The sequence below is a fragment of the Peromyscus leucopus genome, chromosome 5 (genome assembly GCF_004664715.2).
Source record: "Peromyscus leucopus breed LL Stock chromosome 5, UCI_PerLeu_2.1, whole genome shotgun sequence".
Classification (NCBI taxonomy): Eukaryota; Metazoa; Chordata; class Mammalia; order Rodentia; family Cricetidae; genus Peromyscus; species Peromyscus leucopus.
In genome coordinates this window covers 113,791,274-113,807,765 of record NC_051067.1, presented here as the reverse complement: position 1 = coordinate 113,807,765, position 16,492 = coordinate 113,791,274, and the positions used below count along the sequence as shown (strand labels likewise).

The window sequence follows — 16,492 nt, the reverse complement described above, 5'->3', positions numbered from 1 at the left end:
GTTCAGGTGCTGGCCCTGACAACTCTAAGTCACATAACCAGGAAGATAGACTTTGTGTGTGTGTGTGTGTGTGTGTGTGTGTGTGTGTGTGTGTGTGTGTGTGTGTGTTGGCCACTTATAACAACCTCAGATAAATAAGAAAGATCAAAGGCTACCACACAGCTGCTGGAGTCACTTTATTCCAGGGACTTTTCCTTATCTTCCCATTTCAGGGGACATTAGTTGCTTCTTACTTCTATTTTGTTTGTTTGTGTGTTTTTGTTTTTTCAAGACAGGATTTCTCTATGTAGCACTGGTTGTCCTGGCCAAGCTCTGTAGCCCAGGCTGGCCTTGAACTCACAGAGATCCGCCTGCCTCTGCCTCGAGAGTGCCAGGATTAAAGGCGCGCGCCACCACCGCCCGGCTGCTTTTTGCTTCTGTTGAATAAAGCAGAGATATGAGTATTGGACTTGTTTTGGATTTTAAAAAAATTGACCCTTAGTGAGTTTCTCCCCCGCCAGTGAGCCCCAGGCTTTGCCTTCCTTTTGGTTTGGGACTCTTTCGAACTAGTTAGGTTCGTTTTGAACCATTTTGGTAACTGCTATTTGGTGACTGGCTTTGTCTTGTAGAACCCTGGACTGTTTGAGTTCTGTTGAACCATTTGGGAGATTGTACCATTGTATGACAGGCCTTGTCCATTGGGAAATTTGGGGGGGTGGGTTCTATTGAGTTAATTGGGGTTCTGTTCAACCACTTGAGACGAGCAATGAGAGTGTTGGGGAGCTCTTCACTGTGACTTGGGTAACCATACGGAAGGTTGTTTTTTACTGTCTTGGTGCCCCCGGGGGAATTTTTATCAGCTTTTTGCATGCTCATGATGTTTGTTTTTGTTTTTCTCGAGACCAGGTTTCTCTGTGTAGCCCTGGCTGTCCTGGAACCCACTCTGTAGACCAGGCTGATCTTGAACTCAAACATCTGCCTGCCTCTGCCTCTGGAGTGCTGGTATCAAAGGTGTGTGCCACCATGCTCTGCTCCCTCATGATGGTTTTAAGGTATGTGAGTCAAAACTTAATCTGTTTCTAGACTTACTGAAAATCACTGAGTTTTAAACCTCCTGCCCCTTCATCTCGCATTTCTTTTTCTTTCTTTTTTTTTTTCCAGACAGGGTTTATCTGTGTAGTCCTGGCTGTGCTGGAACTCACTCTGTAGCCCAGGCTGGCCTCGAACTCATAGAGATCCACCTGCCTCCGCCTCCCACATGCTGGGATTAAAGGTGTGTGCCACCACCGCCCAGCTGAGCAGTGCTTCTTAACATTTAAAAAAAGCATCAGACATTGGTCACCTATGGAGTACATGTTTAAATAAGTACTTAATTTTCAGCTCTTGTTGACTGCATTTTTAAAAAAACTGCTATTTCCCCATACCCTCATCACCCACCACCTCTTTTTTTAAGACATGATCTCATTATGTAACCCTGGCTTGCCTGAAACACTCTCTCTCTCTCTCTCTCTCTCTCTCTCTCTCTCTCTCTCTCTCTCTCTCTCTCTCTCTCTCCATAGACCTGACTGTCCAGGAACTCACTATGTAGACCAGACTGGCCTTGAACTCACAGAGACCCTCCTGCCTCTGCTTCCTGAGTGCTGGGATTAAAGGTGCAAGCCACCAAATTTCACCTGAGCTCAATTTTTGAAATTCCAAGATCTTACCACAGGACAAACCACAGGGTGGGTTCCAGGCATGCCTGACCTAAGAGGCACTCCTTCCATACCCATCAGTTGTTTGAAGTTGACCATCAAGGCTTTTATTGGCATTAACTCCTTGGCATCTGTCTTAGTTACTTTTCTATTGCTGTGATGAGATGCCACAACCAAGGCAATTCATAGAAGAACGAGTTTATTGGGGGTTTATAGTTCTGAGGCTAAGACCATAATGGCAGGGAGCGTGGCAGTCGCCAGGCAGCCTTGTCACTGGTGCAGCAGCAGAGAGCTTACATCTCATCCACAAGCACGAGGCAAGGAGAAGTAGAGAGAACTAACTGGGAATGTGTGACACACCTCCTCAAAAAAGGCCACACCTTCTAATTCTTCTCAAATAGTTCCACCAACTGGGGATGAAGTATTTAAATACATGAGCCTATGGGGTCATTCAAATCACAACACCTGCCACCTTGCTCCCTTTGCCCAAAAACATGGATCCGGTCAGACCAAACAGAACAGATCTCATCCTTGTGTTGAGATCAAACCATCAGAAAATCAGTGATGTCTTCAGGGAAACACTGTTCAGGGATGGGAGAAAGGTCAAAATTGAAATGAAGTCACATTGGACATGTAAGTGCTTGCCTGTAACCCTAGCACTTGGGAGCCTGAGGTAGAAAGATTGTGACTTTAAGGCCAGCCTGGACTTTGTAGCAAGACTGTCAAAGCCTACAAAAAAATGGAATCACCTGGTCTACAGAGCGAGATCAAGGACAGAGAAACCCTGTCTAGAAAAACAAAACAAAACAAAAAACAAAATCACTATGCCAGCCCTTCTAAAGTAACCAAAGCCAAGAGACATGGAGAAATGGCTCATATCCTCAGTTGTCTGATATTAACTGAATGCCTTCGGACCTTGATCCCTGTTTGTGATACCTGTTTCAGACACAGGCACATTATACCTCAGGGTACAGTGTATGTGCCAAGGTCATGAGCCCGGCCTGAGCTCTGGAATGAAAAGGGAAACAAGAGAGAGCCTAGAGGTCAAAGAGGAGGCTGGAAGTGTGGATGGAGAAGTCTGAGGAGTCAGCGGGACTTTTAAAGCCTCCACACAAGGAGTTTGCGTTTGAAGGGCTAGAGGAAGTGGTGGACTTTTAAGGCACCAAAGCGGCTGCTGTCCTGGTTTTTGTTGTTGTTGTTTTTTTTTCCAGATCTGCACGGGCCACCTTAAGCTAGCTCCACCTTAATTAAGCAGGCTCCACCCCGTGCGGCCATTGGGCTCAGCGAGAGGCTGGCTGGCACTGCCTCCTCCCCTTCCTAGTACTCTCACCTTAGCTGCGGTCTGACTATGGCCACGCTCCTTCGGGCGGCCACCCGGAGGCTGTCTCCCTGGAGGGGCTACTGCTCCAGGGGGTCACAGGTATATGTCTATGTGTGGACGGGGTCCTGGAGGGCGGGGAGCCTGGTGTGAAGTTCTCGAGGCTCTGTGACATCATCTTGCACTCCGACTAGCTCCCATTCTTGCCTCCTGCCACAGGGCAGGGCTGTGGCTCCCGTTATCGTTCCTATGACCCTTGCACCGTTTCTTCCCTGCAGGGTGGACTCAGCCAGGACTTTGTGGAGGCTCTGAAGGCAGTTGTAGGGAGCCCCCATGTGTCCACTGCTCCTGCCGTCAGAGAGCATCACGGGCATGATGAGTCGATGCACAGGTATCAGGAGCTGCTGCTGCGACCAGGGTCCTGGGCTGTCTTTGTCTCTTGCCACCTGTTTGGAATGCGGTGGCATTCTCCTTAGAGAGATGTTCTCTGTCCCGATCTGCTGAGGCCCTGTCCTCAGGTCCTTGGAAAACTCCAGGTTCCTGGAAATGAGAGGGCGAGGGGATGCCACACCTTTCCAAACTTCTGAGGCCTGCCTGCTTCCAGGTGTCAACCTCCTGATGCTGTGGTGTGGCCTCAGAATGTGGACCAGGTCAGCCGACTGGCAGCCCTGTGCTACAACCAAGGTGTTCCCATCATCCCATTTGGCACCGGCACTGGTGTTGAAGGGGGAGTCTGTGCTGTGCAGGTATAAGTGGGGTGTCCTGGGTCCAGTCCCATTACACAAAGCACATTTATGGCTATCTCCACCTGTCATCCTAGGGCTCTGGTATGACTGCCAGGGGCCTCAGCCACAGAAGGGGGTTCCAGGGGCTGCTCCTGACCTAGAGAGACCTAGGTTGGGCAGCCTTCTCGGCATCCCTGCTACCAGGGTGGCGTGTGCATCAACCTGACCCATATGGACCGAATCATGGAGCTGAATACAGAAGATTTCTCTGTGGTGGTGGAGCCTGGCGTCACCCGAAAAGCCCTCAATACCCACCTGCGAGACAGTGGCCTTTGGTTTCCTGTTGGTAGGCCTGGGACTAACCTCAGGGTCCGGAGGGCTTTGAGGGGCTGTCTGGGGGATTTCAGAGGACCACATCTTTCCCACAGGGAAAGTTCCCCAAGTTGCCCTCTCCAGCACTTTATCCTTTAGACCCAGGTGCCGATGCTTCTCTGTGTGGCATGGCGGCCACTGGCGCCTCGGGCACCAATGCTGTGCGCTATGGGACCATGCGCCACAACGTCATCAACCTGGAAGTGGTGCTGCCGGACGGCAGGCTGCTTCATACTGCAGGCCGCGGTCGCCATTATAGGTGAGCACTGCCTGACCTTGCGGCAGGGCCTCCTGGATGGGTGAGGGATACTCGTGAAGGCCCTGGAACTCTGTCTGGAGGCCCAGTGAGTGACTCCCCGGTGCAAGACCTATCTGGACCATTAAATCCCAAACACCGTGATAACGATGGGCTGTGGGAGATCACGCCCGTCTTCTAGCTTTAGGCTTCTAGACAGAAATCACCCACGTCTTGGGCACTCACCTACCTTATGTGTCCCTGCGCCCAGGAAGAGTTCGGCTGGCTACAATCTCACAGGACTCTTTGTGGGTTCCGAGGGGACTCTGGGCATTATTACATCCGCCACCCTGCGCCTGCACCCTGCACCTGAGGCCACAGTGGCAGCCACCTGTGCATTTCCCAGTGTTCAAGCTGCAGTGGACAGCACAGTTCAGATCCTCCAGTCTGCAGTGCCTGTGGCCCGCATTGGTGAGCTAGCAGCGACTGGGTCAGTCGGGCGTGGGTTCTACAGAAAAGGCCCGCACAGAACGCCAAGGCGTCACCTAACCAGCCCTCTCCCTGGTCCCAGAGTTCCTGGATGACGTCATGATGGATGCCTGCAACAGGTACAGCAAACTGGACTGCCCTGTGGCACCCACCCTTTTCCTGGAGTTCCATGGTTCCCAGCAGGCATTAGCCGAACAGCTGCAGCGCACAGGTGTGTTTGGGGGGGCGGGGGGAGAGGGAGGGTAGGGCTTGGGCTGTGCTGGTACAGGACTAAGGACCAGCCTTTCTGCTCCTACTACAGAGGCAATCACTCAGGATAATGGGGGCTCTCACTTCTCCTGGGCCAAGGAAGCTGAGAAGCGCAGCGAGCTGTGGGCGGCGAGGCACAATGCTTGGTACGCAGCCTTGGCCCTGTCTCCTGGACGGAAGGTGAGCTGGGGGCTGGGGGTGGGAGGTGGGATCTGCAGTTCAGCCCATACATCATGCCTTTCCTCACCCCACTACTTGACTGCATGGAGGAGGCTGAGGCTCACCAAGGGCTGGCTGAGTAGGCGTGAAGACCAGGACTATAGACCATCGCACCTCGCACTTGAACCCTGCACTCCGACCAGTCTAGAGGGAGAACAATTCTAGGTCCAAAACCTGGGAATTCTTCATGTGAGCTAGCTCCAGGTGCAGTGTTGAACGCTGAGGAATTTTAAACACGAAGGAAAGGCCTCCTGGGAGGAAAATGGAAAGGAAGGCAGTAGTCTACTCAGAAGGGAAGGCTGGGCTCTGGGCAGATTATGCAGCTCAGTAGTGTGGGGTACTAGGAACCTGCATGTGGTCCAGGCTTGGATCTAGGGGAGTAGTGGAGACCTGGGCTAATGAACACACCAAGGCTAGTGGGCTAGAGGACAGATGTTTCATTCTATGGCATCAAGATCCCCTGGACTGGTCCTAAGCCTGAGCCACAGTGATCCCTTACCTTTGGGTAGGTAATGGGTGATAGGGAGAACCACACAAGCTTGCCTTCTGATTCAGGCCTATTCTACGGACGTGTGTGTGCCAATCTCCCGGTTGCCAGAGATCCTGGTAGAGGCCAAGGAGGAGCTTAAGGCCTCACAACTCACAGGTTCTGTTCTATGTATTTGCTGTCTGGGAGGCATTGGGATTGGCCATGGCCTGGGCAAAGAGGCCAGAGATGATCAGCTTTGTTCTCTGGGTTCCCAGGAGCCATTGTTGGGCATGTGGGTGATGGTAATTTCCACTGCATCATGCTGGTCAACCCAGATGATGCGGAAGAGCAGAGAAAGGTCAAGGCCTTTGCAGAAAACCTGGGCAGGTAAGGACTGAGCCAGGGAAAGGTGGGGGTTGGGGAGGGCAGAGGCAGAGATGAGCCGCTGAGGAATTCCTTCAATTGACCTCCTAGGCGTGCCCTGGCTCTCCACGGGACATGCACCGGAGAGCATGGCATCGGGATGGGCAAGCGGCAGCTGCTGCAAGAAGAAGTGGGCTCCGTGGGTGTGGAGACTATGCGGCAGCTCAAAGACACACTGGATCCCCGAGGTCTCATGAACCCAGGCAAAGTGCTATGAGGAACTTCAAACACTTGGCCCCCAGTCCCCAGAATGCAGAGCCCCTGTCCTGGACCTTCCCTTCATGCCACTGACTTTGCACGACAGAATGATTGATGCTATCTCTGCGTACCAGGTATCTCTCTGTAGCTGGGGCTCAAGGTGAGGGTGAAGAAGATGGACTTACAGAGAGAGAGAGAAAGACTTTCCTTGATGTCCTTAGCTTTTTGCTCCAGTAGAAAACCCAGGGTATTTCCCAGTGGAGTTTCTTCCTGGCTGGCAGAGATGGTGTGGGTCTACTCCAAGACTAGGATCAGATCCCTCTGTGGAGGCCTCTCCTGCTGGTGTCCAGCATCATTGCGATTCATCCTATACATAGGGATAGGCACACCCCTTTTCTGCACCGGGAAGGAGCCTTCCACTCCACATCGTTAGGCTTTCTCCTTGTCCCCCACCACCCATGAATATGAACTCTATTTGCAGCTATGGACGGAGGTGGATGGAGTTCAGGCTTTGGAAGAAAGCCAGGCCCAACCTCTCTGCTTTTGCATACTTGAGGCAGAAGACCTACCTGTGGTGGAGGTCACTTATGACAGCTTCCCCATCAGGATTGGGCTGGAACACTCTCTTCAAGCTGCTGCTACATAGGCCATTAGAAATGGAGATGAGATAACCCTGTGTACCACCCCTCTCCATGGTATAATGCAGTATCCACTAACTTTTACCTTCAAAGTCAGGGTCTTACCCACTTTGGGACCTGACAGTTTTGAGATTCCTTGGCCAGAGTGCTTGTCTGGAGGTACGTGGCAGTTGTTCCCCAAAAGTCCACAAGAGGGCGCGTGACACCACAAATCCAAAGCAGCATTTTAGGGACAGCTGCAGTCTCTTGTACTGGTATCTGCAGTTCCCAGCCTTGGGCCACCCACCTTCCAGGGCCAGGTGGCCAGTTTCTAGACCTTTTTACCCCTTGTGGGTCCCAGCCAACTGTAGAGCACCATCTCTCCTACTTAGAGGTTTTTGGGTTGAAAAAAAACAAAAACAAAACAAAGAAAATGGGAAGGAGCCACCACGGGCAGAGGAAGCAGCAGCCTCTTGTACCCCTGGCTCCTAACCACTTCTCCCACCATGCTCCCGGGCAGAGGCCGCCACGGTTACTTTACTTTGTCAGTCCAAATTCAGTTCTGAGGACCCCTTCTCTGTGATGTCTGTCTCATGGTTCTCTCCCAAACCATTTCAGGATGTAAAAACCCAAACATCACTCAATCACCAGGGAAAGAGTTTTAGTGAACTCTCCCCCAGACAGATGCTTGCCCCTCCCACAATCCCTCCAATTGAGTTCTGCTGGGCAGGGCTCCCACACACCCTCCGATAACAGGCGACTAGTAGGAACTCAATAAACAGCCATTTCCCCACAATTTCTTTTATTAAAGAAACTTCGAAACATACAGAAAAGTTGAAAGAACAAGTACACTAGTCACTGAAATATCAGTCGTTGAAGATTCAACAATGGACATTTTGCCTTATTTGCTTTGTGTATTTTTTGGGGGAGCCACATGGGGTTAGAGTATACATTTCTTGAAACCACTCCACTATGTAATTCAGCATCTATCTCCTAAGAAGGACATTCTCCTATGAGCGTCAATACTATTAAATGGCTAGAAGACGGGGTTTTCAAAGGGGGCTCCTGGAGTGCTCAGACTTTCTGAGCTCTAAGCGCAAAGGGGAAGAACCCATCCCTTGGCTCTTCTAGAGCTTCTTCCCTCTCAGAAAGGCAGAGCAGGAGCAACATAGGATTCTAGAGAGCTGTCTGGATGGCAGGTGACAGACCCAAGTGCCACCTGGGAAGCCCAGACAAGCCTATTCCACCCTCACACCAGGCACCGGCAATCTGGGTCCAAATTCGGAGGACATGACAGCCGACAGAGGGCTTTGGTGTGCCGGGCGGGGGCGGAAGTCACTGGGGATGAGATGAGCACCGCCTGGAGAGCCGAGAATAGCACCCGGTGTGGGGCCCAGCGTTGGCCCAACCAACTCAACCGCCAGACTCAGCCACAGCGCTGCCAAAGCGGCCGGGCTCACACAGCCAAGGTGGGCACACAAAGCCTGTCTCCAGGCCCAGGGGTCAGGCGAGGAGATGTCTTTCGGGGCTGGGCCCGGCCCCGCCAGCTCTGCTGGTAGGATTATATATAGAACAGGGAGACACAGTTGCCAGGCAGAAGCTGGAGGTGCTGGGAATAGAACAGTGCCCTTTGCAGTGACAAAGCAACGGGGAAGCCTGCTAGGCGTGTGCCAGGCCTTTGGGGCCGACCCCTGACCCTCACTCGACAGAGCTTCATGACTGTCCCCACTTCACATGCAAGGAGTCAAGGTCGGATGGAGTTGTTTCCTCACCGGTCTCCCAGGAAATCAGTGCCCCAGTACAGACAACATTCCAGTTCCTGGTATTAAGTGCTCCCAGTTCAGGTCCCGAGGTCTCAACACTCGGGCTCTAAAGCACTCAGTTCTCTCAGCTTGCCTGCCTGCCTCGGCTCACACGTGTCCACTGGCCTCCAACAAATGTCCGTGCACAGAGTAGTTGCTTCAGGAAGCATCTGAGGAAAGGTGACCTCAGAGCAAGAATGGTAGCACAGTCCAAACTTGAGGGCCTGTTGGGACTGGGCCCCAAGGCAGCAGTACAAGGGGCAGGCCTGGAAACGGTCATGGCAGAGATATGCAGCCATCTCCCTCCAGAGCTTTCCTTAGCTGGCTTGGCAGGAGGCTCTGAAATGCAACTCCTGGAGCCTGGCTAGGAGATGGGGCAGGCATGCACTGCCGCCCCGCTGCCCTGAGTTTCCTGCCCAGCCTGCAATTTGCCAACTTTTATGAGACCAAGTGACTGGTTCTGGTTCAGGGACTGTGAGTTGGCACAGCTCCAAACCAGGGCCTCTTTCTGGGCCTCAGTGAAGCAGGCCCATGAGTCAGCACTGAGCTGTGATGGAGCATCAGGCAAGCAGAATGCAGGACGGGAACAGAGGCTGTGTGAGAGACGGGGCTGGGCTGGGACCTGGAGGTGCCCACATCCTTGCAGCACCTGACGACCGCAAGATCTTTGCCCCTGAATATCTTCCCAGAAACATTCCATCACAACCAGCAATGACAGCAGACTGACAATTACTCCATGATGCTTAAGAATTCATAAACTTGAGAGACACACCTGAGTCACCATTGCCTAGCCTCTGCCCAGGCGTGGCCGAGCCACTACAGGAACTAAAGGAGCGCTGGGCTGGGGAGGCGGACAGAGGGAACTGGCCTTTGCCCTCCACTTCCTGACTGTGTAACAGCACTTCATTAAAATAAGATCACACGGTGCATCTTTTATTAGACATTATTTTAATACCATATCAAAACACCTTGACTGATGAAGAAAAGCTTTTCTCCCGAGCTTTGAACATTTTTAAAACATTTTGTGAGTTTTTTTTTGTTTTTTTGTATTTTAATATATAAATACAGAAACCTATCCTGCATGGGCTGATGCCACGTGTGAACATCAATGGCTAAAATGTTCTCAGTGTGCCTGAAAACAGGGGTAGCAGTACATGTTCCTTTAGTTAGTCTAAGTTTTCTCAGAAAAAAACAAAACCCAACCAAACCACAAGGGCCTAAGAAAACTGTCCAGGCATTTTTTTCAGTGTATTTGTGATTGTTAAATCCTCTGATTGGACCAGATCCAGGAGAAAGGCAGGGAAGACATGGGAATGGAGGGGGGGAAGTGTCCTCGATGGGCTCTTCTGCGCCTTCCTTTTTCGTTTTTGGCAAGGAAATCAAGGTATCAGGGTACTAAGGGAGAAAAGTGCAAAACCAAGCCAGAAAGATGGGACAGGAAAACAGGAAAACAAAAAACGAACCCCCCAAAGTAGAAAGGTTGGTGATACAGAGAGCCAACTGGGGCACTGGGCAAAGGAAGTGCCCGTGTGCCTGCCCGCCCGCCCGCCCGCTGTCAGAGTGTAGCGGGAAGACATGGCTAGGCCTGGTTCTGTCACTGAGTGGGTTTCAGCTGGGCAGCAAACAGCAATCTGTAAACATCACGAGGGAAAACACCAGTCGACACTAGACTTTTTTTATATAATTTTTTTGTTGTTGTAAACACTTTAAAGACAGACCCACAACGCCTTTCAAAGGTGAAAAAGAAAATGCCCTTTCCCTCCTGGGTTGAAGGTGAGGGGGAGAATAGAGGTCAATTCATTCTTCTCTCAGACTCGCTCTCAATCAGTTGGGTGTCCTCAGGGAGGAGGGAGGACCATGTTCTGGAAGTCAGTGCAGAAGGGGTGCCCTGTCCCTCTGGTGTCCCAAGCTCAGCTCTGTCCAGTGTCCGAGGAGCCTCCTCCCAGGCCCAGGGCTGTCCGTCCCTGTGTGGGTCGGAAGAAGTCAGTCGCGCTCCATCCGGCCGGGAACTGCTGCTGCATCTCACGGTGGTGGCAGCAGCGCAGCGTGTCCCCGAGGGCAGGCTGGTCGGCCAGGGTGTCTGGTTCAGTCCAGGCAGGCCCCCGGAAGCCAAACATCATGCCGGCAATTTGGACCTGCATCCTGAAGCCAGGGTCCAATCCCCTGCCTCACTCTCACCCTTGCTCTGTCTTCTCCCCTTGTCATCAGAGTTTGAGGTGAAGGTAAAAAGAGCAAATGTCCCTGATTTGCCTGACACCGTCAGCTGGTCTGGGCATTTACTTGGAATAAATAAAATAAACCTAGCAAAAGAAAACAGAACAAAAGAGAGAAAGAGAAGAAAAGAAATTCCCCCCAAACCTTTGGATGTGAGACGAAGTGGAAATGGGCTATTGGTTTGTCTGGGACTTAGGTTTTGTTTGCCAGAAAGAGAGAGAATGAGAGAGGGAGGGGGGGAGGGGGAGGGAGAGGAAGAGGGGGGGAGGGAGAGAGAGAGAGAGAGAGAGACAGAGACAGAGAGACAGAGAGACAGGATGCCAGCACAGGCCTCAGAAAGCACAGGTAGGGTAGGGACAGTAGACTAGGAGAGGGGTTAGCAGTTAAACAAGGCACCCTGGGAGGAAATGGAACACTCACACTGGAGATACATATGCATGTGTGGGAGGGAGTTGAAATGCTGGCCTGCCGCTACTGTGACAGTGTGCTGAGGACGGAGGGCTGAGTATGGCCTGGAGCCCTCAGAGTCCCCTAGAAGTGGGGTAAGGTGGCCAGCAGGGGAGAACCAGCAGTGAAAAGAGCTCAGACAAGCACTCTGCAGTGGACACTGAGTTCACAGGTCTCTATTTAGTGAGTCCTCCATTTCCAGAGCAATGGAGCCTACAGAGCCGGGAGGTGCAGAGCGCAGCTGGGGCTCATCCGCTTCAGCCCATGCACTCTGCAGGGGACCCGCCTTTCTCAGGGAAAGGAAGGGGATTCTACCTTTGCCCCGAGTTCTTCACGAGCATGCTACTGTCCCTCCTTAGGTTCCCCAGGAAAACCCCCACACCCTGGGAACTGCTCACTGAGGACACGGTTCCTGTCCTCCTCTCTGCTTCTGCTTTCTCCTTGGAGGGGTGTGTATCAGGCAGCCTGCCCCCTCTCCCCCAACTCCCAGAAACCTGACCCTGTAAGCCCAGAGCCCCCACCAACTATGGGCTCACCTTTGAGAGGAGTCAGCAAGCCAGCCCAGCAGGGTCAGTCAGCAGGGTGCTCTGGACAAGATCTGTTCACTTCAAACCAGGAGTCTATGCAGCTGGAGCGGGTACCAAGGGAGACACATCAGTTATTGATGAATGTCAATGCTCCTGCAAGGGGGCCTGTCAGGGTTGGGCTCTGGGGGAGGGCTTTCCAAATCTCTCCTGAAAGGACCCAGGGAAAAATTATTATGTCCCCCACCCCCTTGAAGTAGGAAAGGGGAGAATATCAAGAATGATCTGAGGGCGCAGGGGCAGAGGGGGAGCTGGAGAGATGGGTCAGTGGTTGAGAGTACATGCTGCTCTTCCAGAGGACCCAAGTTTGGTTCACAGCACCCACATCTGCTGATTCACAGCCAACCGGTAAATGCAGCTCCAGGGGGATCTGACTCTTCTGGCCTTGGTAGGCTCCTGCAGTCAGATGCGCGCGCGCGCGCGCACACACACACACACACAATTTAAAACTAATATATATGTATGTGTATTTTTTTTTTTAAAAGAATGACCCTGGGGGCTGAGGAGACGGCTCAGTGGTTAAGAGCACTGCTTGTCCTTTCAGAAGAGCCAGGTTCAGTTCCTAGCACTCACATAGTGGCTCACAAACATCTTTAACTCCAGTTCCTGGGGATTCAATGCCCTCTTCTGGTCTCAGTGGGCACCAGGCACACACATCATAAAAATACATGCAAACAAAATACCCATGCACATCAAATAAAAAAAAATAAGCTAGGTGTGGTGGTGATGCACAACTTTAACCCCAGCATTCGGGAAGCAAAAGCAGGTAGATCTCTATAAGTTCAAGGCCAGCCTAGTCTACAAAGTAAGCTCTAGGACAGCCGAAGCTACATAGTGAGACCCTGTCTCAATAAATCAAATAAAATAAGTCTTTTTTTAAAAAAAAGAATGATCCTGGGGGGGGGGGCTAGAGAGATGGTTTAGTGGTTAAGAGCACTGGCTACTCTTCCAGAGCACCTAGGTTCAAGTCCCAGCACCCACAGGGCAGCTCACAGCTGTCTGCAACTCCAGTTCCAGGGGATCTGATTCCTTCATGCACATAAAATAAAGTTAAATAAATTATTTAAAAAAATAAAAAAATAAAAAAAGAATGATTGTGGCTCAGCAGGAGGCAGGCCAGTAGGTACAGACTCTGGTAGATCTGGCTTTGCAGGAAGGGCAAGAGTGGCCTTGTAAGGCCCAAAGCCCAAGCCCAGGAGCCCAGGACGGCAGCAGTTAACACTAAGAAGGTGAGAGCAGGTGGGCTACGTAGAGCAGCAGCAGCAGGTAACTGTCTCTGAGGAGGGCAGCAAGTGGGACCAGGAGAGGCTGGCCAGTGACAAGTGTGGCCAGATCTGAGGTGATGGGGGCACCCCTCTCAGAAGCTCCAAGTCTGCCTAGCCGGGCTACAACACTAGGAAGGGGAGCTAGACCCTTGGGCTCTTTGGCACTGCTAAGTAGGTGAGCCTGGGAAGGGGTGTAGCAAGGCCTCACTCTCCAGTGTTTACAGAGGACTGTCTGCATCCCAGAAGAAACAGCAAGGGCCCCAAGACACTGTCCTGTTTTGTAAGCCCACATCTGGGCATTTTCAAGGAGAGTGACCAAAAAGATCATTTGCTTAGCTTTCCTCAGGGTCAGGGGGTTTCTTTCCCGACTCTGGTTAGTGCCTGCCTGGGTTGCTGCAGGGATCTGTGGTGGAAACCAGACCAAGAACCAGTTCTCCCATAGGCCAGTCACATGCCAGCCAGGCACAGCTGTGACACCACAGACCAGCAGTCCTGGGCTGGGCTTAGGAAAGCCCCAGTGCCAGGAACCAGTGCCGGCTGGAGGAGCAGAGAGCAGGTGGTGGCCACAGGAACATAGGGGTACTGTCCTGGGCAATGTGGTGTCTTCTTTCCAGTTAGGAAAAAAAAAAAGGATACTGCTGAAGGTAGAGGACAAATCTTGGCCTGGCTAATTATAGCAGCTCTCAGTACTTACAGGTAGTGGCTTTTCCTGCCTCCTGGCCCTTGGGGGAGGAGGGTGTCTCACAGGCCGCCAAGGACAGCTGTTCTACCCTTGCTACCTCTCTCTCTGCAGGACAGGGTTCAGAGGGAAGGAAGGCAGTCAAGCTTCAGGTGGGATTCGGTAGGACTCCAAACCAGGTCTGCCCACAGCTCCTACCATCTGAACTGCCAAAGCAGAGTTGAACCTTGAGCAATTCACCTCTGCCCTGCCCTTGCTATGACTGAGTCTTCCGCCAGTACAGTAGATGCCTGACCTCTCTCAGAGAGCAAAGGGTATACAGGCCATCCCACAGCCAAAGAGGACTGAATGGCTGGCGAAGGCTATCTACCCTGTGGATGTGGGATTTGTTACAGTGGTTCTTGCCAGGCAGGCCCTTGTACCTTTTGTGATAGATGCACAGGCAAGGCAGCCTGGCTATCGTGTCCCCCTGAAGCAGCTCCTCCAGGCAGATGACACACTCCCCCGCATCTTTAGTCAGCACGTCATCTGCAAGAGAGACAGAGAGACCAGTGGGGTTAATCAGCAGCAGGTGCGTGGCACAGAGCAAACACAGGTCTAGGAACTACTTACATGATCCAAAGCACTATGTATGCTTTGTGTGGGGGGGAACAGCAATGGGAGAAATAAGCAGTAACTAGAAGAGCCTTCTGAACCAGAAGCTTGAACCAGGTATTAGGGGTATGGAAGGAAAGTGCTTACTCAGACTGTTCAAGGACAGCTTTGGAGAAGTTCACAGTGATGAGTCAAGGGCATAGGCTGGGGTGGGAGGGATTAGGTTCCAGGCAAAGGAAGCAGTGTCAGACACTTGGGAACTTGAGGAAATGGGCTAAGGCAGGTTGCAAAGAGCCTAAGGAGTCATAAGCAGGGGTGAAGCCAAGTCCCTAGGGCAGCTTCGTGCTGTGCTGTGGAACCTCAGTCTCCTTTGCTTAGCCAAGAGGCACTAGAGGTGGAGAAGGGGAGCTCACTCTGGAGGCACTCTGAGCACGCAGCAACAGCACACTGCTCACAAGGGTAGGGCGAGAACATGGCAAGTCATTAAGAGACTCCACAGGAAAAGGCAAGGTCAGAGTGATGAATCCAGCTGTCTACTGAGTGTCTCCATAGACACATACCAGTGGAGGTTTCCAGAAATCTGCTTTAGTCTAGATGTGGGGTTCAGAATAGATACGGGGCAACATGTACAGAGAACAGACTAAAGAGACTGTCCAAAGAGAAAGTTTAGACTAAACTCCAGTAAAGCCATAGACAGGCCTGGTAATGCAGAGGTGACATGGAATCACCCGGAAATCACCCAAACCACAAGAGAACATCAAGTGAGCAGGCTATGGCTGTTCAGGAAGGAGAGCTTAGATCACTTCCCACTGAGCAGACCATCGGTCCCCAGCTGTAGCAATGATTAAAATGAGATTCTGTGTCTATGTTTCTCTTTGAGTCGAAGGATCTTACAAGCCAGGCAAGGCATTCAGTGTCATGTTCATCCTGTGAATGAGGAAACCAGAGAAGTCACGTCTTGCCATTGTCAGGGGACTTGAGGATGGTCCAGGATTAGGGTCCTTCGTTCTGGTGACTTCTCTTTCCACTGTTGTTTGGTGGAAAGAAAACTATTAAGGACCCATAAAATATGGATTATTTAGCTGGGCGGTGGTGACGCATGCCTTTAATCTCAGCTCTTGGGAGGCACAGGCAGGCGGATCTCTGAGTTCAAGGCCAGCCTGGTCTACAGAGTAAGTTCCAGGACAGCCAGGGTTACACAGAGAAACCTTGTCTCAGGAAAAAAAAAAAGGAGGGGTGGGGGGCAATTATTCATAGGCTCAAAGTCCCTTACCTAAGAATCCTGGGGCAAAGGAATAAAATAGATAAAATCTGATATTGACATTTCTATCCTTAGGAGTTGTGAGAGAAATCACTTGGATACAGCAGAAAGTGTAATATGAACTAAGAAAGGAGATGGACAATGGTCTGCCACAACACTGTCACCTCACACTCCAGACCTGGCAAGGGTAGGAACACCCGAAAGTGGCCAGTCTCATTCATTTAAAGCACTAGATACCACATATAACTGTGCAAGTAAAGAAAAATCCTGAAAAATACACCTTTAAAGTGACACAAAGTAGGATTAGAAGTAAAGTACTCTGATGTTCTTTTACATTGTCTTGAATGATTGAAAACATACTACTTTTACACTTAAAATCCTCAACAAAGAACTGCACCGAAGCTGGATGTGGTGGCGCACGCCTTTAATTCCAGCGCTCGGGAGGCAGAGCCAGGGCCAATCTCTGAGTCTGAGGCCAGCCTGGGCTACAGAGTGAGTTCCAGGACAGGAACCAAAACTACACAGAGAAACCCTGTCTCAAAAAACCAAAAAAGAATTGTTGTGGTCATGGTGTCTCTTCACAGCAATAGAACACTGACTAAGACACCTGGAATTTGCATTTTACTTGAGAACGCAGTCAAAGGGTAAGATGGATTGTG

At 51.4% G+C, this 16,492-nt stretch overlaps 2 protein-coding genes across 4 annotated transcripts in view; one reads left to right on the top strand and one right to left on the bottom strand.

The window, feature by feature from the left end:
* Window positions 1-2,979: 2,979 nt before the first annotated feature.
* Ldhd (lactate dehydrogenase D) lies at window positions 2,980-7,891 on the top strand. Its single transcript, XM_028892774.2, has 11 exons — window positions 2,980-3,093; window positions 3,270-3,382; window positions 3,596-3,737; window positions 3,921-4,062; window positions 4,188-4,347; window positions 4,595-4,794; window positions 4,895-5,023; window positions 5,114-5,241; window positions 5,836-5,926; window positions 6,025-6,136; window positions 6,224-7,891. The coding sequence occupies exons 1-11, from the start codon at window positions 3,022-3,024 to the stop codon at window positions 6,387-6,389; spliced, it is 1,455 nt and encodes a 484-aa protein (XP_028748607.1). The 5' UTR covers window positions 2,980-3,021; the 3' UTR covers window positions 6,390-7,891.
* Window positions 7,892-9,701: 1,810 nt separating this feature from the next.
* The window catches only part of Znrf1 (zinc and ring finger 1), a 98,851-nt gene continuing 92,060 nt past the window's right edge, over window positions 9,702-16,492 (bottom strand). Inside the window, exons 3-5 of one of the 3 annotated variants that reach the window (XM_028892775.2) lie at window positions 14,401-14,506; window positions 11,987-12,078; window positions 9,702-11,089 (exon numbers count right to left, since the gene is read on the bottom strand). In XM_028892775.2, the coding sequence (XP_028748608.1) occupies window positions 12,021-12,078; window positions 14,401-14,506 (164 nt within the window). In that variant the 3' untranslated portion in view covers window positions 9,702-11,089; window positions 11,987-12,020. Of the gene's footprint in view, window positions 11,090-11,986; window positions 12,079-13,993; window positions 14,087-14,400; window positions 14,507-16,492 lie in introns of those variants that run through there. The other 2 variants (XM_028892776.2, XM_037206285.1) reach the window with 2 other exon arrangements.

Coding starts and splice junctions, on each gene's coding strand:
- Ldhd (XM_028892774.2), top strand. CDS start 3,022: ATGGCCACGCTCCTTCGGGCGGCCACCCGGAGGCTGTCTCCCTGGAGG. Junction 5,242..5,835: donor CCCTGTCTCCTGGACGGAAG/GTGAGCTGGGGG, acceptor CTTCTGATTCAG/GCCTATTCTACGGACGTGTG. Junction 6,137..6,223: donor TTTGCAGAAAACCTGGGCAG/GTAAGGACTGAG, acceptor TTGACCTCCTAG/GCGTGCCCTGGCTCTCCACG.